Source organism: Festucalex cinctus, chromosome 1 (genome assembly GCF_051991245.1).
Source record: "Festucalex cinctus isolate MCC-2025b chromosome 1, RoL_Fcin_1.0, whole genome shotgun sequence".
Taxonomy (NCBI): Eukaryota; Metazoa; Chordata; class Actinopteri; order Syngnathiformes; family Syngnathidae; genus Festucalex; species Festucalex cinctus.
In genome coordinates, this window is record NC_135411.1 from 25,778,270 (window position 1) to 25,796,788 (window position 18,519).

Here is an 18,519-nt window from a genome sequence, read left to right on the forward strand (position 1 = left end):
TATTATGATAGAGCACCTTAAATTGAATATATTCTTTTAAAAAGGTACTATGGTGTATTATTTAACACTAACAGAATGCAACGATTTTAAAGCACATGCACTACGGTGCCTCAGAAAGACCACAATTTGCAAGCCCACCACCAATAACTACTAATTATCATTTGCTCTGAACAAGCAAGCAGCTCAGCGAGCCAGCAACCTCGTAAGCAGAACAAAAGCAAGTAGTAAAAGCTAGCAAGAGCAAAGCAGTGGGAGACAAGCGGTGGGAGCCCGAGGGACTCAGCGACAAACACTTCCAGGCCAGAGCTTTAGAAGGCAAGCGGGGGTCAAACTGTTGGGTCCGACAGTCGCTGCAAGAACCACCAGGGCAAACTACGTTTGCGAAGTTTTTCTCATTTACGTATTTGTAGCAATAATAAGGTGACAAAACATGTCAGTCTCCTGTAAGGTGTGGCATATACATACATATACACATATATATATATATACATATACACATACATACACATACACATATATATATATACACATACACATACACATACATATATATATATATATATACATACATATATATACATATATATATATATATATATATATATATATATATATATATATATATATATATATATATATATATATATATATATATACACATACATACACACTTTGATGCTATAAAACATTTGTTTTGCATATTAGTGCAATCAATTGTGGGTTTTTAAAATGAATGAATTATTAGTTCACCACTAGATGGCGCTACATTTTACACACCGTCCCTTTCAGAGCAAATGACTTTTTATTTCGAAGAACATTGAACATCGGCATTGAAATGCAGAACAATCACTAAAATATCTTAAGCTAAATTAAAAAAATACATGAATGAATGTGCCCTTTCTGGCTCACCGTCATTACACCTAAGCAACCATGTTGCTGTTTGGGATGGCATTTTTTGTCAAATGCATTTGACCACTTAAAGAAAATAAAAAAACATGCTGATGGTTCTACTGTTTTGATTTCATTCAATGCAATGCATTATTAATACATGAATGTTTTTTACATATTTATGTGTTAATCCATTGCGTGGAAGGGGGTTCTCTTTGGATGGGCCGATTAATTAGTCTTTGCAACTGCAAAGTTTTGAAAAGTAATGGTGCTGATATTTGAGTTTAATTTTATCCCACTTGAAACATGAAGTGGGCATTTGTGGTGATTTCGGGATCATTTGTGACATGCATCAGCTTTTATGGACGTTTCGAGGAGCGATCGCCTCATTTCGCCCAAACATTTGAAGCTTCTGCCGCTTAGGTCTTCTTTCAGTCTCCTCAGTGATGGAGATTTTGTTCTCCTGCTGTGTGCTCTGCTCAGATCAAATGCAACTGAGAGTTTCTGGTGGACGAAAGCTGATATCCGGACATGAATGATGATAGAAGCTCAACTTTGACCGTTGTCAGTCTTCATGTTATAGGTTGTTGTATCAGTTTGGGCTTAAAAACTCAAATAATTTTCTCTGGACCAATAAGAGTGGATTTGGATAAAAAAATAAAATTAAATAAATGAATAAATAAACGCCTTCTATTGATTGTACATAAATGATACACCTCCGCTGTGGCGATTTTGTAGGCTCTCGGTGTGAATTGTCCTTTTTTATCGAATTGTGATGAAATATTTCCCAAAGTTGTCTAAAATAACCGGTGACGCAAGACTTTTCCCAGCATCCTTTTCCAAAAGGTCAAGATAACCTCTGAGCTTTTGGAATAGAAAAGTGCAGAGGCGACCCAAACCAGGGACTGTTGACTGGAGGAGGAGTCCGTTTTCTATGTGGCGAGGGGAAAAAAAAAAAGTCGTGACATATGGAATGTGCAGCAAAACAGAAGGCAATAATTAGGGAATATGGCGTCTTGAATTTCATGGCAGTCGCTATAAATACAGCAGTGATGTTTTAATGCTGCAGCGAATGCATGTCAGACATTTAAGGAGACAATTCATTCCTCAAATTAACCTTAGAAGAGAGCAACTTGGGGATAATAATGTGTAAGCAAGCAAGGTTTGTCGTATCAGTACCTTTTTCCCCGCTTGCTTTTCCACCATGGCGCCATCTCTGTCGCTTCCAGGTTTGGCCATGGTGTGGCATTCGACTAGCTGAGACAGCTCCTGCACAGCGGGTTCATCATGCACCTGAAACCAAATGAAATTTTTGAGTGAATTTTCAAAAATGTCAGGAAATGCATTTTTGTCATTTTGTTATAATAGGATTCAACATTCAAGTAAAAAGTAGTCTTACTTGAGTATTATTTGAGTAAGACTAAATAGGGCTGTCACTAACAAAGTTTTTTTTTTTTTTTTTTAGAATCGATTATCCTATTGATTATTCCAATAATTTCTTCTTGAAACTTGGTTCCATTCTGGTGTATCCTGCAGTTCTTCTTTACGGAACTGAGTCACTTTGACAAGCCTGTAAAGGCTGTGTGCAGGCATGCTTGTTGCCTGGCTTGGTTATATTGTTGAAATGGAGTTAAAGATCACGAGTGATTACGTTTAATTGGTGAGCCGTACCCATGTGTATACGTCCTGTTTCTTCTTAACATATATACCGTGCTCAAGTAAGAGTAAAAAGTATAGTGCATCAAAGCTACTCTGGCAAGTATAATTAATGCAGAAGTTAGTTTAGTAAATACAACAAACTAAATTTAGAGCGTTGTTACCAACCTCTGCTTGAATGAAATAACATTGATGACACATCACCGTGTTTATGGAACCAAAAAAAAAAAAAAAAGAAGAACCATGAAGAACCATGTGCAAACAAACTTTCGCCTAAGTCATACGAGACTTCTGCTAAAGCAAAACCATTTCCAGAAAATTTAAGTAGACCTCCACAGACCCCATTTTAGCCAGCATTAAACGTTTGTCAGTTGAAGTAGAATTAGGAGTGGGGGTTAGGATTAGTAGTTAGTAGGAGGGTTCGTAGTAAGAGAAGGGTTAGGATTAGATTAAAAAAAAATAAAATAAATCCACCTGTTTTCTGAAGCTGAGCTGTGATTGGCCGTTACCTGAGCAACTGTGATGTCATTTTCAGTCGACAATAAGTGGCAAAATGGCCACCCGAGATAGATTAAAAAAAAACGTGTGGATTTTGATGCTCATACTCCACAAACACAATATGAATCAAAATACAGTAGTTAGATAAGTGGGGATAGAACAATAGCATAGAACAATATAAAGTATTTTAAGGAATGTTTTGGGGTTAACTTCCACTTTAACAATGAACACCTTCAAATTAAGTACAGGCTGTATATAAAGCATGGGAGAATAGGACAAATCAGGGTTGCTTAATAGTAGGGGTGTGCCAAAAAATTGTTTCAAAAAAGAATCGAGATTCTCATTTATTAATCAAATTGATATTAATATCCAAAAATCTATTTTATTTAAATTAGAAATGAAGAAGAAGGGGAAAAGGCCGTTGTAGCCCACATGCTGTTTTTGTGGAAAAAGGCACTTACAATACAAAATTAATAAATGTTAAAAAAAAAAAAAAAACTTTAATGTCTCTATTTGTCATTTTGTCTTGCAAAGCAGACTGGAGTAGATCATGACAATGTTGTGCATATCTGTAAATTGAAGCAGAAATCATTTGACAATCAAATAATATTGAATTGAAAATCGTATGAATCGAGAATCGATTCTGAATTGAATCGTAGACCCAAAAATCATAATCGAATCGAATCGTGAGACAGTCAAAGATTCCCAGCCCTACTTAATAGTATCTTAGTTACAGTTAAACAAAAAGCTCATGAATTTAATATTTGAAATAGTGCTGTCAAACAATTAAAATTTTTAAATCTGATTAATGACACTTTTTAATTTTGATTAATCACAATTAATCAGCTAAATTACTTGCATATTCACGCAATATGAAATAAATACAAAATACCGTAATAGTTTGACCTTAATGCATTTTATTATCTGAATGTCATTTGCAAACATTGATTAAATGCATGTACGCAATCGCATGCATGTGCGTATTGCTCAAAATGTAACAGCATCATATCAATTGGGTGCAATTCAGCAATTATTAATTAATTAAACGCAAATTACTTTTGTTTTATTTAAAGTCCCGTCTGGGTGTATTTTAAAGCGAAATTTACCCCCAAGCACACCAACTGGAGTCACCCCGCTCATTTTGGAACAACAGGTGTAGGAAATGCCGTGCATTGACCTCATCACTGACCTGCGCAGCCTTCAATGTAACCATCCGCGGTTACGTTCGAGGCTCAAGTAAGGTATAAAAAAAAAAAAATAGTGCGATTAATATGCGTTAATACGTGATTAATGCGACATTTTTCTGTGATTAATTAATCTATTAATGCTTTAACTTTGACAGCCCTAATTTTAAACCAAATAGATATGGTTGTCATACAGCATACACTGGCATACTAATTTGGCTAGAATTCATTCTTGTCTATGTTCCAGGCTGGAAGCGTAGAGTGGACCCATATCCTGCTATTACCAGTAAATCACCCACTGAAACGGGAGGCTCATGAATATTTCTTCAATGTAAAACCATGTTGTGTTTTGCTTCTCACTGAGTCACATGACACAATACTGTCCGCTGATTCATCAAATGATTGTTTTTTTTTGTGACAGTTTCGGGACTTGATAATGTAAAATTGCACATCGATAACACAAGAGTGACGTTAGGATAAGTTTGAGTTTTGGTAGCATGGGAGGATTAGGAATCAGGATAGGTAAAATAAGCGCTCACACCAGAAGTGTGTATGGAGTTGGCATGGGGAAATGTCTCACACGCTTCCACCTCTCGCCCCGGAGCCTCCTTAAGGGTGAGGTATAACTTTGATTTAACTGAAGCCAAATTATGATAGAGTTGGCATAAGGGTAGGATTAGGAGGTAGGATAAAGTTTAGGTTGGGGTAGGATTAGGGGTTAAAATAGGGTTGAAATTGGGGTATGATGAGGAGTTATAATAGGGTTGAGATTGCGGTAGAATTAGGATTTATGATTGGGTTGAAGTTGAACCGTTGAAGTTTGGGTAGGGTAATGAGTTAAGATTTGGTAGTGTTTGGCGAAAGAGCTACTAACAGGGTGATTAAGACAAGCACAGATTTCATAAATAATTCAACACTTTTGCTGCCTACCCAAAGCACAAGCAAGACAAGACAAAGTATGCTCCCCAATGATAGATCCGCCATTAGTCAGCAAACATACTTTCATCAGTAGAAGGGAAGAAGCAAGCGATCAACTTTCAAAGTGACACCGGCCACCTCGCAGAAGACAAGCATGGTGCGGGTGGGTGGGAGCAACTATAATTACGAGGCCATGCGGGCCCCTTGTCAGCTTGGTGTTGGCCTAACCAGCGCTACCATTTTCCTTTGGCCGTTTCAAGTCTGGAACAAAGCTCAACATGGTTCAAACAGACGATAGCTAAAATGATCTTGGCACGCTCACGCGGGTTATTTGAGGGGCCATATAAAAAGTCCATCAAGCACACAAATTAAGCGTGTGAAAAGGGCAGACTGAGTGGCTCAATGGTCCCCCCTACTAGGTCTATATCGGGTCAAAGAAAAAAAAAGAAGTTTTTTTTTATTTTCAGCCAGTGAAAATGCAACAGAAAGATTTGTGGAATGCAGGCCAATACTGGGGCTGCAATAACAGTTAATGGGGTACAGGTGTAAAGCACTTCTCAGATATGGTGCCTGCCTGTACAACTAAATATTAGTTGAGTGCTTTTAACACTATGACCATACATAGACCAATTGTCATGGGCTGGGCTAGAACAGTTTAAAGGTGCCACAAGTTCTCCACCCAACACAGATGTGAAAAGGTTTTCAGAAATAGTGCTATAATTGTAATTAATAATTATATTAATTGTATTAAATACTGTACTGATTTTAATGCTGGAATGACCATACAATGGTGCCTTGAAAAGTTGAAGTCGCTCCATGTGGACTTAGCTACCCTGCAGTCGTATCTTAAATTTCACTCGCAAGTACAAAACAAAACAAAACAAAACAAAACAAAACATGAGCCTAATGAGGGATCGAACGTCGAAAAACTGATACACAAAAAGGTACCAGTGTATACTTTACGATCCAGTGGTCCTGGAACGGAACATGCAACACAGATGTTAAGCATCAATATAAGCCGTAGTATTAGGATTTTAAGATTTATTATTTGTTCGAACAAAGTGTGATTACTCTGATTTCTAAAGCCTGCCGTTTGTGTAAATCCCATCATGACAGCTCTGAGTGGTATACGTGTGGTCCTTGACGGAGATAATGCTGCTAATAGAAAAGCTCCGCTGCATGGCACCATGCTGGAGGTATTCGGGAAGCTTGTAGGGTTGGCGCAGCTGTATGAGAAGCACATCCAGTGTAGTAACCTGATCTTGCGACTGCAGCATGGGGCGAGAGCTAAGAATAGCAACGGGGGCCTGACACGCAGCAGAGGAACGAGCAGCCGCAGTAGCGTCGACGACACTGTGCACCATACATGTGGCACAAAGAAAAACCATTCCATCCACTTTACAAAAATGTAATATCGCGATAGTGACGACAACACAGGGGGCGCAGCACACTTCCTGTGACAACAAACAGCCCATCACATGGTTCTAGCCTTGTATGGCATCAGGCTAAATGATGGCGTAGAGGTAGAGATGGGGTGGGTGGGGGCTCGCATCTATTCCCAGTCACCGCCCCCTCCTCCACCACTGACTCTCTAATGAGGAGCAGGACAAAGGCAGGCGCAAAAAAAAAAAAAAAAAAAAAAAAAAAACCTGATTACTAGAGGGGAGAGTGAGGGAGAAAGAGGGGCCGGGGCAGCAACAAAGGCTCGCAGAGATCCATCCAGACACCCCTATAGCGTGACGGCACTCAGAGCTTCAGGCCAACGCCAGTGACGAGTTGTTTAAAATGTGTGTTTTCACTAGACATGCTGTCAAGATGACAAAGGAATTGTGATTAAATGGCACATCAGAGGAGAATGCAAAGCGTCACCCTGGACAAATAGTGATAAGAGTGCTTTACCAATAAACTGTGGTAACATTTCGAATCGGTGGTACGAATGTTTCAATTTCAATTATCGTATTATTATTATTTTTATTATCATTATTATTATATTTAGCATCTGGCCTGGTCTATTTAGCATTGAGCTTTTTAACATGTACAGGTGTGACACGAAGGTTTTCACACTGTGAGCACACATTAAACAATAAATATAACCCTCCAGGTATTTTCCCTTCAAAATTTAAAGAAAAAAAATAAAAGGTGCCCGCCAGATTTCATGTCCTTTGGTGAAACTGGTGTCAGTGCTAATTTAAGCTACCATTCCAGAATAGCTGACAGTGTAAAATGGCTGCTTCAAACCAAAACGTCCAGCTTCTTCAATTTCTGGCATGGGTCTTTTCAGACTTTGTCCTACGTATTGTTGTTATGTGCTTGTCGACACAATTTCATTTGTGAATGAAGCTTATGTTAGGGATTTTTTTTTTCTAGCTTCCCAAGAGGTGCGACTGTGCGAAATGACTGCTTCAAACCAAAATGGTGAACTTTCTGTTTCATTTCAGGCATGGGTTCTTGAGACTCTTTCGTGAATACTGTTATGTTACATATGTCCAACAAATTGCATGTAAATTGGTCAAACGGATGTCGAGGCATCAATGATTCCATTGCGTGGTTCTCGGGCCTTCAGGCGTCTGTCCACTGTTGACTATCCTAAAACCAGACAGAGAGAAACCAGAGCATATGGCCTGGGTTCCAAAAGTCTTTTGGCCTGCTGAGTTGCTGGGAAGAGGGAGAGGAAAGATGGTGTCGTTCCAGATGACAAAAGGCATAACCGCCAAGAACCCTTGACAGTTCATGGTGTCATGTTGTCACTTCATTGTGATTTGATGACGTTGACCGTGGTGCTGAAGTAAATAAATCTTTCTTTCAAGAGAACATACTGCATCAACTATCTAAACAAATGAACACAAATCAGAAGAGAGGAACATTAAGGTCAGTGAAGCCTGACAACAAAAACCTCCACCGACAAGCCAAGTGTAGCAAAACAAACTGAATCCAGCTGTATGATGATAAGAGATGAAAAGTCAAACTAAAGCACTTAACTCGACTTCTGTGATGCAGCTTCACTTTCAGTCACAAATACAAATTAAGTCCCAGTTCAGGAAAGTGTGGAATATAAATATAGCTTTGTATTGAAATGAACAGAACTCTCACTTACATGCAAAATGCTCCAAATACTTCCAAACTGCAGAGATAATTCCCGCCCAAAGATACCAGCCTCACGTTTACGCTATCATATAGTTACAGGACCACTCCAACTTAAGTTACCAGAATGTTTCCCCTCTACTGCCTATTGTGTTTACTACAGCTGCTTCTTGTTCATGTAAATAATCAACATTAACTGTTGTAGGGGTATTAATTAAAATTGGAAATCAAATGTTGGGGAATAAAATCTGAGGTTTTATCAAAAGCCATATCACTCAGCCTTAATGTATTGTTTTTTGCTATACAGTATACAACACTCTTCTTGCTTTTGTTCAAAATCACTTCAGTACGTAGATATTTAATTACATACTTTTGGAGGATATTTGATGTTATTGTGTTGATAGTGTTGCTGTAAAACCCTAATTTCCCCAAAGCCTGACTACTCAAAGATGCTGAAGGATGATATTGCATTTGCACATACTGTATAAAGCAAGGGTCTCCAAGTTCGGTCCTCGAGAGACCCTATCCAGCCTGTTTTCCATGTTTCTCCCCACTAACACACCTGATTCATGATCGGGATCGTTATCAGGCTTCTGCAAAGCTTGCTGATTAGCTGATCATTAGATTCAGCTGTGCTGAAGGACGGAGACATGGAAAGCAGGCTGGATAGGGGCTCTCGAGGACCAAACTTTGAGACCCCTGGTATAATGGGTAACGTGTATAGATGTTTTGTGAAAACATTGATAGCCAGTACTTCCAAAATGATGGCTATCACAGCAAAAGGAAGCTAAAGAAGGTGAGTGCAGCCACTGTGAATGTAGGTTAATGATCAGATATGCAAGCGTTGGTCAAGAACAATAAGGCCTTTGCTGGAGATTATGGGTTAAAAAGGAGGGGTGGGGGCGGCGGGGGCCTGGCGGATAGTAGGGTATTAGAGAAAAGGTTAGGACCTAGGCGTGGGGCGTGTCCTTGTACTGAGCGAGGCAAGCTCACATGACCCGAGAAGCATTTGCAGTCCACACGAGGAAGTTCCGCTGCAGATCTGATTGGTTGAATAAGAAACACGAGTGTATCTAATGCAGTAAAACACAAATACCAAGTGGATATGTTTCTGGAGATGTGAGGCCACCACTTTAAAGCGATACAAGACTTATAACTCATTTTCCAGTATTGGATTAGGCATTGTGTATAAAGACTACAAGTGCAAATATCTCATCTTATTCCCTGAATTTTCTTTTAAACCGATTAAGTATCAAAATAAGAACATCTTCCTTCATCTTGTCATTCGCACCGTTTTTATGGCGTATCTTTGAAATGATCATCAGAAATTCACGCCATGAGCGACCTACATATTAACTAGGGGTGTGCCAAAAAATCGAGTCATAAAAGAATCGAGATTCTCATTTATGAATCGAATCGATATTAATATCCAAAAATCGATTTTATTTAAATTAAAAATAAAGAAGAAGGGGAAAAGACAGTTGTAGCCCACATGCTGTTTTTGTGGAAAAAGGCACTTACAATACAAAATTAATAAATGTTTCAACAACAACAACAACAAAAAAAAGAAGACACTAATGTCTCTATTTGTCATTTTGTCTTGCAAAGCAGACTGGAGTAAATTATGACAATGTTGTGCATATCTGTAAATTGAAGCAGAAATCATTTGTCAATCAAATAATTTGGAATCGAAAATCGATTCTGAATCGAATCGTAGACAAAAAATAAATCGTAATCAAATCGTAAGACAGTCAAAGATTCCCAGCTCTAATATTAACCCCTTAATTGTATTGTAAAATAAGAGCCCCTGGTATTTGTCCAAAATGGCCAAAGTCCACTTTTCTGGTGATTCTTCTTGAGATAGACACATCAATCCAATTTCATACCAATCCCAGTGAAACTGGTAGTGGGGGCAAATTTTTTCTAACTTTTTCTTTTTCCTATTTTAACACTAAAGCCATCCAAAAAGTCAATTTATCTATCAGAAGAACAATCACCTCAGCAATTAGAAGTCTTTTCTCTCGACCAGTCACTTGAAATGTGTATATTGCATGTTTTGTATGTAGTCAAAATGACCAACTTGTCAATTTGGGCGTGGGTCCTTGAGACTTTTTTTGTGCATCCCATTATGTTAGTTAGACATGTCAACCCAATTTCATGTCCTTGGAAGAACTGGTGTAATGGGTCTTTGTTTTTTTTGTTTTTTTGTAACCTTCAACGAGGTGCAGCTGAGTGTGAAACGGCTGCTTCAAAGCAAAATGGCCGACTTCCTGTTAAATTTCAGCTATGGGACTTGAGTCTATTTTGTGCTTCCTGTTATGACAAGTCTAGTCAATGACAAGCCACCCAATTCTGTGTCCTTCAAGTGAAGCGGTTGTCGAGCACTAATTTATTTTCTAATATTCCAGGGGTGCAACTTGGTACAAAATGGGTGCATTCAGTAGCTTTAAAGTGGACCCCCACTGCAGGTAATGGAGACCAGGCTGGCCTGCAAATTGACACCCACTGAAATGCATTGAGGGTTTATTTATATTTATATATATATATTTATATATATATATATTTATATATATATATTTATATATATATATAAATATATATATAAATATATATATATATAAATATATAAATATATATATAAATATATATATAAATATATATATAAATATATATATATATATATATATATATATATATATTTATATATATATATATATATATATATATTAGGGGTGTTAAAAAATCGATTCGGCGACATATCGCGATACTACATCGCGCGATTCTCGAATCGATTCAATAATCGGCAGAATCGATTTTTTTTTTTTTTTAAGGATTCACACCTTGAGCATGGAAGAATGTTATATGAACGGAACATTAAGCCTTAATATTTTATTTTAATGCTGTTCAAACATGAAACAGATTACAACCTCTATAAGACTGAAATTTCAGATAAATAAATAATACATTTTCATATAAATCTTACACTCTACAAGCTTACTGATTAGTATTTTCTAAATTTGAATGAAAAAAATCGCAACAATCGACTTATAAATTCGTATCGGGATTAATAGGTATCGAATCGAATCGTGACCTGTGAATCGTGATACGAATTGAATCGTCAGGTACTAGGCAATTCACACCCCTAATATATATATATATATATATATATATATATATATATATATATATATATATATATATATATATATATATAAATAAAAAATCTCTTATGCATTATATAAATCAGCCTATTCATCAGTCAACTGTATTTATTTTGTGCTAAAAATTGACATTGGCCTAAAAAAAAAATCCATACCTGAAGTACTTAAAAATTATCACCAGGATAACCAAGCTTGCAAACACTGGTGTAGTATTTCCAGGCATGTGTTGTTTCATTACTATACTGTACTCGTGCAGTCTGTCAAATGATCAAGCCATTTAACATAGCAAGTTGGCAACATGTCTGCGTGGCGGTATTTTGCACGAGGCGCGACAAAAACAACAACACTCAGCAGTGTACATTCATCCGCCAGTGAGCACTACGAGTCCATGTTGTGTAATCGACACACTCCTCCCACTTCAACGCACATGTGAGGCCTCTACACATGCTCTCGAAACGCTCAATCTTGGCATGTGCTCTGCTGCTTTAATGAGAAGCTTTGTGTAATTTTCAAAATGTATTCCAGAAAAATGGTGATGTCATCGGGGTCTGATGAAGGTTACCATTTAAAAGTGTTATTATATGTATGCCAACTCATATTCAGGGTAATACAAAAAACAAAAAAGATGTTGAGGGCCAGTAAGCTTCACAATTTAGCATCACAAAAATTGGGGCTCATTTGGACGAATTATGAGCTTGCCAAAACAAGCCATGGAATATGCCAGAAATAGCTAGTTAAACTTAAAATGACAGACTTCCTGTTCAATTTTAAGCATGGATCCTTGAGAGTTCTTCTTGTACCCTAAACTTGTCCATTGAATTTGGTGTCCTTTTCCGGTCTCGTGCACTACTTTTTTTTCCCCACCCCTTAAGTTAACTGGTATGGCGTAAATGAGTTTAAAAAAAAAAAAAAAAAAAAAAAAAAAAAAATGGCTGCTTCAGACCATGATAGCTGCTTTATAGAATGTGTGCATATATGAACTGCCCGGTCAGTTATGAATCTCCTGTTTAGGTTTCTTTGCATAAACTATAATAAATGTATATGTTTTCATATTTTACATTCAAACCATCTTAACTTGTAGCTGCTCTTTAACTAATCAAAACATGACAATTACCAGAGACTCTCCACACTTGGTATATTAAAACACATTAGTGACGATCTACAAGTATAACACAATATGTAATAATCTAAGTGGAAAATAAATGGACACATATACTTTTTCTCTTCTTCACAATTAAATCAATTTCCTTCTGTAGATCCTTACGTAATTATCCCTTGGTCAATGGGCTATTTTCCAACTTAAGAAGCTTCCGGTCTGGCGGCTATATTATCCTCATATAGCATCCAGGTTATACTGTACACACATACAGGACGCAGGTTTGAGCAAGTTATTCATGATACATCTGATATTCCAGCGCACATGGATGGACACTGATCCTTTGGCTGTCTATTAATGTGTGAAGTTAGCAATTGGGCTAATAATCATTTCAGTTTACTGAATTAAAACTATTAATGTCAATAGCCGACAAAACTGGCATAGCTACAGCAGCAAAACCTTTCAGATGCAAACAAACCTACTGAGAGATGACTAAGTTGCCTTTAAAAGGTTAACAGGAGTAGGATAAAATGTCGATGTTATGGTATTGCAAAACAGTATCAATACAAAAGAATCAGATGTATGTTTAATTTGTTCCTACATTTTTTTTAACAGTAACACAGTAGGGCCTGAAATTGGTGGGTTACTCACCACACAATATCTTTGTGACATTTTGCTAATGTTAATGATATAGAGTTGAATGATAAATTGTGTCGAAAAACATCTAAAATGCATTGTGATTTCTCAAATAGGGAAAACTTGCTGATACCGGTATTTGATGTTGGTTTAACGATAATTATTCTGAGCAGGAGTGACATAAAATATATCACAGAATCAATATTTTGTCCCACACCAACTACATACATATCACAGATTCGGTTGTGTTCATTTTTTAAGGACTTTACTAGATTGAAAACAAACAAGAACTATGATAGTAAACAATCATGAAGATCATGCATTCTGCGTGCTACAGGCAGAGGCTACAGTATGCAGTTCGGATTTTTGCCACACAAGAGGACATTTTCAGCACAAAAGTGGCCGAGTGCCCACCTGAAGATGAAGGCAGTGGAACTAACGAATAAGTGCGCACACACACACACACACCAAACAAAAGTGTGGCTTAGCTTTGTCCAAAGAAATGACCAGTCGCCTCAGTGCACTCTTGCCATAATATTGTACTGTATTGTTATATATAGCTCTGACACTCGGCATCACCATGAAGTCAAAATCAGGTATCCATCCATCCATTTTCTTGACCGCTTACGCCTCACAAGGGTTGCGGGGGTGTTGGAGCCTATTCCACCTGGTTTCGGGCAGTAGGCGGGGTACACCCTGAACTGGTTGCCAGCCAATCGCAGGGCACACAGAGACGAACAACCACCCACACTCACAAGCACACTTAGGGACAATTCGGAGTGCTCAATTAACCTGCCATGCATGTGTTTGGAATGTGGTACCCGGAGAAGACCCACACAGGCACGGGGAGAACATGCAAACTCCACGCAGGAAGGCCGGAGCCCGGATTCGAACTTCCGTCAGTACTGGGAGGCGGACGTGCTAACCACTCATCTACCATGTCAATGATAAGCCCGCTGACAACGTGGACCCAAGATTGGTCAGTCATTAGTTCGCTACAATTGCACTGTTTCGACAATGTATAAAGGTTAATGTAACTGTAAAATAATAGGGATGTGGTTAAAAAAAAATAAAGATAAAAAAAATCTGTTGCGGGCCTGTTTACAATACACGTGTGGATAAGGAGTTGTCAGAATCGATATTAGGCCAAGACGAGATATTAGGCCAAGAGAAGAAAGAAATTGAAAGATAAAAATATTTTTTTTAAGATGAAAGAAAGAGGGTACATACAGTCACTTGTTATACATAGTTTAAGGGCATACTCTGTCTAATCTGCTGTATTCGTTTTTAAAGGTGACAACTTTTTTTTTTTTTTTTTTTTTTTTTTTTTTTTAGTATTTTCAGTTCTTTATTGTTATTAAAAATTACATTTTTAAAGAATGCTTGTGATTTTTTTATGTCTACATGAATAACAGTAAAGCCGCGTTTTTTTTCTTTTTCCGAGATTATAATCGTACACCAGCATCTGAAACCGTTGCAGCCCTAGCTGTAAGTGCTGCTAACCTTAGAAGAAGAAAACATTATTGGCATCCAGAATAATTAAAATATCATTTGAGAATACATATGACTGTTTTCATAAAATTGTATGTAAAATAATGTCGGGATAGGCATCGCCTTGAAGGCCATGTATCGTGGTACGTATCATATCATATATAACCCCCGTGTATAGTGATACACACACTCTATCGTGAGGTAGGTGGCAATACCCAGTCTAAATCAACAATGGGGTATAGCATCTTCTGCAAATAATACTGCATTGTTGAGCCAGGAGCACTGATGTAAACAACATTGTGGAAATCGTAATGCACAGTCATTGTACGGGGTGGGCGGCATGGATCAGTGGAATGGTGGTTGTCTCCTAACCCAGAGGCTGTGGGTTCGATCCCATGCCATTGTAACCACGTCGAAGTATCCTTGAGCAAGATACTGAACCCCCAATTACTCCTGATGCTGCGTCATCAGTAGGTGAATGGGTAGTCAAAATGTAAAGCGCTTTTGAGGGCCTTGTAGGGTGGAAAAGCGCTATATAAATGAAGTGCCATTTACCATTTATTAGGGTGAGTTTTTTTATTTTTAGTGGTATTTTTCCTCTGTCTAGTTGTGATGGGTGTTGTGGTGGTGTTATGTGTATAATGAGTCTGATAACATCCATCCATCCATTTTCTTAACCGCTTACTCCTCACAAGGGAGTGCAGGAGCCTATCCCAGCTGGCTTCGGGCAGTAGGCAGGGTACACCCTGAACTCGTTGCTAGCCAATCGCAGGTAATGATAGCATTGATAGTGAATTTATTTACATACATGTGCTCATGTCAGAAAGCAAGCCACAAAAGGTGTTTTGTTGCACCCTCCTCATTTGTGACTTGAGACCTTTTGCGTTGATATTAAGGTTATCGCTATCTAATATTTTTAGAATCATTATTAATCTATTAATGATAAATAAAAGTGTGTTTTGCATTGAAATGAATTGCAAACCATTCCCCCCCAAATCCCTGTTTATGAAGCATTAAGCCGTATCACGTGAGAAGGGATTGATTGTTGTCCTTACCAACCTTTTTGTAATGGATTCAGTTACTGGTTTGGTCATTGTCTTCCAAAGCAAAAGCAGATGTTTCCAAATGTCTTATTTTAATTAAACACTAGTGCTATGCACAAATCGGTGACTAATAGAGAAATGAAACGGATGTTAAAAGTGAGCACCGAATCAGGATTTTCGGATTCACTTCAGAACGGGTTTTATTGTCAAGTGTATGGTATTGTCACAGAGGAATGTTTGGGTGCCCACACTCAAGTCTCTCAATGTGTGTGGTGTGTTTTACTGTTGCAGAATGAATAATACCAAATGGCAATCTAGCAACAAACTCTTTATTAAGAACAAAAAGTGCCCATAACCATGCCAAACCACAACAATAACTAGTGCGTAGATAAGTGTCGTGTCATCTTTCCCTTCTTTCTCTCCCGCCCTCAATATATATATATATATATATATATTAGGGGTGTTAAAAAAAATCGATTCGGCGATATATCGCGATACTACATCGCGCGATTCTCGAATCGATTCAATAATCGGCAGAATCGATTTTTTTTTTTTTTTTTTTTTTTTTTTTTTTTTTTTTTTTTTTTTTAGGATTCACACCTTGAGCATGGAAGAATGTTATATGAACGGCACATTAAGCCTTAATATTTTTATTTTAATGCTGTTCAAATGTGAAACAGATTGCAAACTGTTTGTGTACAGTGGCTCACGGTTATAAGCCTCAAGTTTTAGATAAATATATTCATACAAATCTTACAGTGTACATGTACAAATTTACTGATAGTATTTTCTAAATTTGAATGGAAAAAAATCGCAACAATCGACTTATAAATTCGTATCGGGATTAATCGGTATCGAATCGTGACCATTCGTATCGGGATTAATCGGTATCGAATCGAATCGTGACCTGTGAATCGTGATACGAATCGAATCGTCAGGTACTAGGCAATTCACACCCCTAATATATATATATATATATATTTATTTATTTTTTTCCTATTGTAGAATTGAGAATTTTTCCTTCATTTGAGAATTTATTGCTTGCAGATTTGTTGTCACTCTTTTTAACTGCCATTAAATGTGTTCCTGTTTACAAAGAAGAAAAGTATGTTTATGTTTTGCATTTTGTTCCCCTGCTGTACCCAATGTGAACCGGACCGTGACTTTCAAACCAAAGTAGCTACCAACTTGTCTTATATATATATATATATATATAATTTGCATCAATTTGTGTGTACTTTTTGTTCCTTATTTTTTTTACGCCCTGCTTCCAAGGTGTCAACCAGCCGCGTTGACAGCGAACAGCAGTGTCATGGGAGTTCCCAGCAGCAGTCTAACAGGCAGGTGAGGTGCCTCTTGGGGTTTAAAAGGCAGTGAACACCAAGGCATAAGCGTCTCAGAACGACACAGGGAAAGGTTTGCTTTTAGTAATGGTGGACATGCGCATTTAAAAAACTTTAATGTAATGTTGAAATAGCATTATCGTGTCTTCCTACTTAATACAGTCTTTTGATTATTTAGAATGTTGTTGAGATGATTTTAGTGGCATTATGGCATTTAATAGCAAGTGACAGCACATTTAAACACTTTCACTGGTCCCAAGTTGGCACAGTGACCTCAGTAAAATATTTGCAGCTTGGAAGAACCCATGTTGGGAAACATTTCCAACATATGAGTACGTCAATAATAGGGGTGTGAATTGCCTAGTACCTGGCGATTCTATCCCTATCACAATTTATAGGTCACGATTCGATACCAATTAATCCCAATACAAATCTTAAGTCGATTGTGATTTTTTAATTTTTTTTTAACTCAAATTTAGAAAATACTAATCAGTAAACTTGTACATGTGTACACTGTAAGATTTGTATGAAAATGCATTTATCTGAAACTTCAACACTGCATTTAACAAACAGGTCACAATCTGTTTCACGTTTAAACATCGTTAAAATAAAAATATTAAGTCTTAATGTTCCATTAATGTAACATTCTTCCATGCTGAAAGTGTGAACCCTAAGTAAGACTCAAACACTTAAAATTTAATGTTTAAACATCAATTCTGCTGCATATTGAATCAATACAAGAATTGCGAGCTGTAATATCTCAATATCGCCAAATCTATTATTATTTTTTAACACAACCCTAGTCAATAAATAACTAAGCATTTGCCTTACTCTAGTCTGAACTATGGAAGCAGATAAGAAATGTATTTAAAAGAAGTCATAAAATGAATCGCCCAGCAGTGCGTAGTCCGTTTTTAGGCACTAAAATGCATAAATTTATAACTTTTTTTTTTAAAGCGCTGTTTGTGTGTTTTAGTGCCTAAAAACAAAACCATATGTAGCGCTGACTGCTGGGCGCTTAATTTTATGACTTAAAAAAAAAAAAAAAAAAAAAAAAAAAACTTTCCTATCATATTTTTTTTTATAATATTTTACCGAGGTTACTATGTCAACTGCACATGAAAAAAAAGACCATTCATTTTACTTTGTCAAAGGAACACAAGACTTATGAAAAACTAACTAGCTAAATATTCTGTGAAATGGTTAATTTCAACTCTTCACTGAAAAAAAGAAAATGACAATTTATGTTGAGCAATTATGATTTTATAGCACTTTTTATTAGGGCTGCACAATATTGGAAAAACATGGAATATGTGATAGTTGCTGAATATAGCGATATCAATATTATTGATATTTAACATGTAGCTAAAGAAATTACATTTTTATTATCTAATGAAAGAACTACAATTTTTCATGCGGCAAAATTTGCAAATTCACTGTATTCTTCGTTAAATAATTGCAATTACCTCTCGATAATGTTCAACTATTGGATGGCGGAACACATTTTAGTTAGCGTCTGACTGG

At 37.1% G+C, this 18,519-nt stretch overlaps 1 protein-coding gene across 2 annotated transcripts in view; it reads right to left on the reverse strand.

The window, feature by feature from the left end:
- The window catches only part of ankrd12 (ankyrin repeat domain 12), a 43,324-nt gene that overhangs the window by 17,325 nt on the left and 7,480 nt on the right, over positions 1 to 18,519 (reverse strand). For both annotated transcript variants that reach the window (XM_077525794.1, XM_077525795.1), the window contains exon 2: positions 2,068 to 2,181. In XM_077525794.1, the coding sequence (XP_077381920.1) occupies positions 2,068 to 2,127 (60 nt within the window). In that variant the 5' untranslated portion in view covers positions 2,128 to 2,181. The remainder of the gene's footprint in view (positions 1 to 2,067; positions 2,182 to 18,519) is intronic.